A 2,918-nucleotide genomic window follows, 5' to 3' on the forward strand; every position below is an offset into this window, starting at 1 on the left:
CAGCAATTGTGCTCAGATCATGCTCCCCAATCGCGTTGATGCTGCATCATTTTTGCTACAGGAGTACTTAGTGGGATTCTTGCCTTTTTAGAGATTTTCTATGCAGGCAGTCCACTTTGCCCTTGCTCAAGGGCAAATTAGTCCTTAGATAAATCACCCTCATCGGTACAATTGAAGAAATTTTTAAGTAACACAATACAATTCCATACCCCAAATACAATTTTTAAATATGGTCCCAATAATAAGAACACACAATAAATTATAAGACAATGGAATTGACATTTTTGATTGATTTCATTAACGTAATTGGTAATTATAAATGAAAGGTTAGTTACGACATGAAATGCTTTCACTTTTCATAAACAAATTAGAACGTATCCTGCAAATAGCAACACCCCAATGTTGTTGCAATATATCACCTTCCTATTCCACATTCATAGGGAATATATTCACCTTCCTGTTGAAAAGTGATTTTGACCTCCAATTGACGAAACTCATCTTTAGTATAGTATACTTCTTTATCCAAATTTCTTCATCCATGAACTCAAAAGCAAGAAGAAATAGGAGGGGAGGTTTAGCTTGAAGCGAAAACACCAAACAAGAAAAGAGTAGTAAAGGGAAGGGGGGGAAAAAAGGATAAAAACAAAATACAAAAAAAGCGCGAGCACCTCCGCGGAACAAAAGAATGATGCCGTCAAAGCCACCCCACCTTTCAATTGCTCCTTGGTCTACGAAGAAAAAGTTGGGAAGTGAGGAGTAATAAAAAGCTTTTGAGTTGCCTATTGAAGGACTTGGGGGTTGATTCATCCATCGCCAAAGAAACTCAGGAAATGGTATCGACGGAAGGGTTGGTGCCCATAACGAGGGCATTTCTGGCTTCTTACTACGATAAGTATCCATTTCCTCCTCTATCCATTGACGTTTCCCGTCTCTCCGATCGGATTTATGTCATGGCTACCGATCTTCTTAAGGACTCTCCCCCTACCCAAGGTTTTCTTTTCTCTTATTCATTTTCTACACTAATTTTGCGTATCAGCTCGTAATTTTTTTGTTGTTTCTCTTCAATCCCCTCTTTTTGCCTAAGTTAAATTTAACTTTCTTGATCCTCGAGGTAAGCCTGGATCTCTTGTTAATGATTTTCTGCCGACTGCCCCTTTCGAACTTTAATACTAAAACAAAAAGTAAAAATAACCAATCCCCTTTCGGTCCGAAGGCCCAAACAGACCGTACAACAGAGGCCGGATTAATGTCGTCACGTTTGGCGATTAAGTGAAAAGCCACTGTGTAAATCAAGTCTACAACTTTGAATTTTCTACGAAGGACACAGGCATTTTTCAGTTCGATGCATATTAGAGTTTTTCTCTTTAATTATTGCTGATCTTGGATTTTTTTAATTTTCCCCTGGGAAATCACCATCAATGTAAAAAAAAAGGATTTTCTCTACTTATTTTTCACTTTAATCTTGTTTCAGGAGAAAGGTTATTGGTAGAAGAAGCTGAGCGCCAACCTCCTCATAAAGTTGATGAAAACATGTGGAAGAACCGAGAACAAATAGAAGAGATCCTTTTCATGTTGGAAGTGCCTAATTGGCCCAGAGCGGTGAGATACAAAATTCATTACCAGCACTTTTAAGTAATTGACCATTTCTGTTTAGAAGTATGATGCTGGGTTCAACATGGTTTGCCTAAAAGAATAAGCACTCATGTTGGCCCTAATTCTGCATATGACAGCTTCAGCAACAATCAACTGCTGAAGATGCTGAACTTGCTTCTGTTCTTGAACGGCTTCGAGTGAAGTTTAATTCTACACTGAAGACTTTGGCGTATTTCCAGGCCAGAAATTCTGAATTTGTATTCAACACAGGTTAGGCATGCTTGGAGCATCAACAATATATTATAGATTTCCATGAAGCAAGTTCGATGAGTTACTTTAAGAATCGCAATCAATTGTTGTATATGAAGGGGATATTTCATTGCACGAAGATATATTGCATAATCACAAATAGTCCTTCTGGAAGAACCTGTCAGACGTGTATAAATTTGATTGATGAGCATTCGCCTCAAGCAAATTCTAATTGTGGTCAAAGTATTTCTGAAAGCCTTCGGAAACGCTATTTTTGGGCGATGCCTGTTTCTTCATTACTCTCAGAGAAGTGGAGATCATTATTGACTACCATTTACTCGGTTCTCGTGGCATTTACATGCTACAAGTTGTTGCATACAAATGGAAATTTCAGATGTAGTACTAGAAGTAGGAGCATGTTCTGCTTAACTAGGGGAGTTTGTGAAGTAATACTCATATACGGGGTAGACTGGAGCAGATTGTCTTCTGCAGATTCTTTGTTTTAAACTTATCTATCTTTTGTGTTTCTAGTGAAGAGATTTGGAGAAGTGCCATGGCTGTCAGTGAAAGTTATTTTGTGTATATATTGCAGTTATGACCTATATGCCTCAAGATTTTCGGGGTTCAATAATCAGGCAACAAAGAGAGCGCTCGGAGAGGAACAAGCAGGCTGAAGTTGATGCTTTAATTAGCTCTGGTGGAAGCATACGTGACAAATATGCTCTGCTCTGGAAACAACAGATGGAACGGTAGAATTTCATGAATGTCTTTGTGGCTCTATAAACAAAATTACTGACTTAATTGTTCATTTTTATGCAGAAGGAGGCAGTTAGCAGAGCTTGGTTCTGCAACTGGTGTCTATAAGACTCTGATGAAGTACTTAGTTGGAGTGCCAGAGGTATGTATTGATTGACTTGCAACGGGCTGTTCGCCTTTATGCGTTTTCTCTATAGTTTCTTGGTTGTATGTGGTCCTTCCCTCCCCTCTCATATGGATACTTGAATATGATATTGTCAACTCAGTGCTTGTTTGGCTTTCCTATTGTGTCACTATCTCCACACATCAGTTGGGCATTC

At 38.7% G+C, this 2,918-nt stretch overlaps 1 protein-coding gene across 1 annotated transcript; it reads left to right on the forward strand.

The window, feature by feature from the left end:
- Positions 1 to 502: 502 nt before the first annotated feature.
- Positions 503 to 2,903, forward strand: LOC148784193 (uncharacterized). The gene is made up of 5 exons (XM_088877376.1): positions 503 to 990; positions 1,472 to 1,599; positions 1,731 to 1,863; positions 2,435 to 2,591; positions 2,662 to 2,903. The coding sequence occupies exons 1-5, from the start codon at positions 831 to 833 to the stop codon at positions 2,753 to 2,755; spliced, it is 672 nt and encodes a 223-aa protein (XP_088733502.1). The 5' UTR covers positions 503 to 830; the 3' UTR covers positions 2,756 to 2,903.
- The last annotated feature ends 15 nt before the right edge of the window (positions 2,904 to 2,918 follow it).

Source organism: Sesamum indicum, unplaced genomic scaffold (assembly GCF_026168435.1).
Source record: "Sesamum indicum cultivar Baizhima isolate 11 unplaced genomic scaffold, ASM2616843v1 HiC_scaffold_14, whole genome shotgun sequence".
NCBI classification, from domain to species: domain Eukaryota; kingdom Viridiplantae; phylum Streptophyta; class Magnoliopsida; order Lamiales; family Pedaliaceae; genus Sesamum; species Sesamum indicum.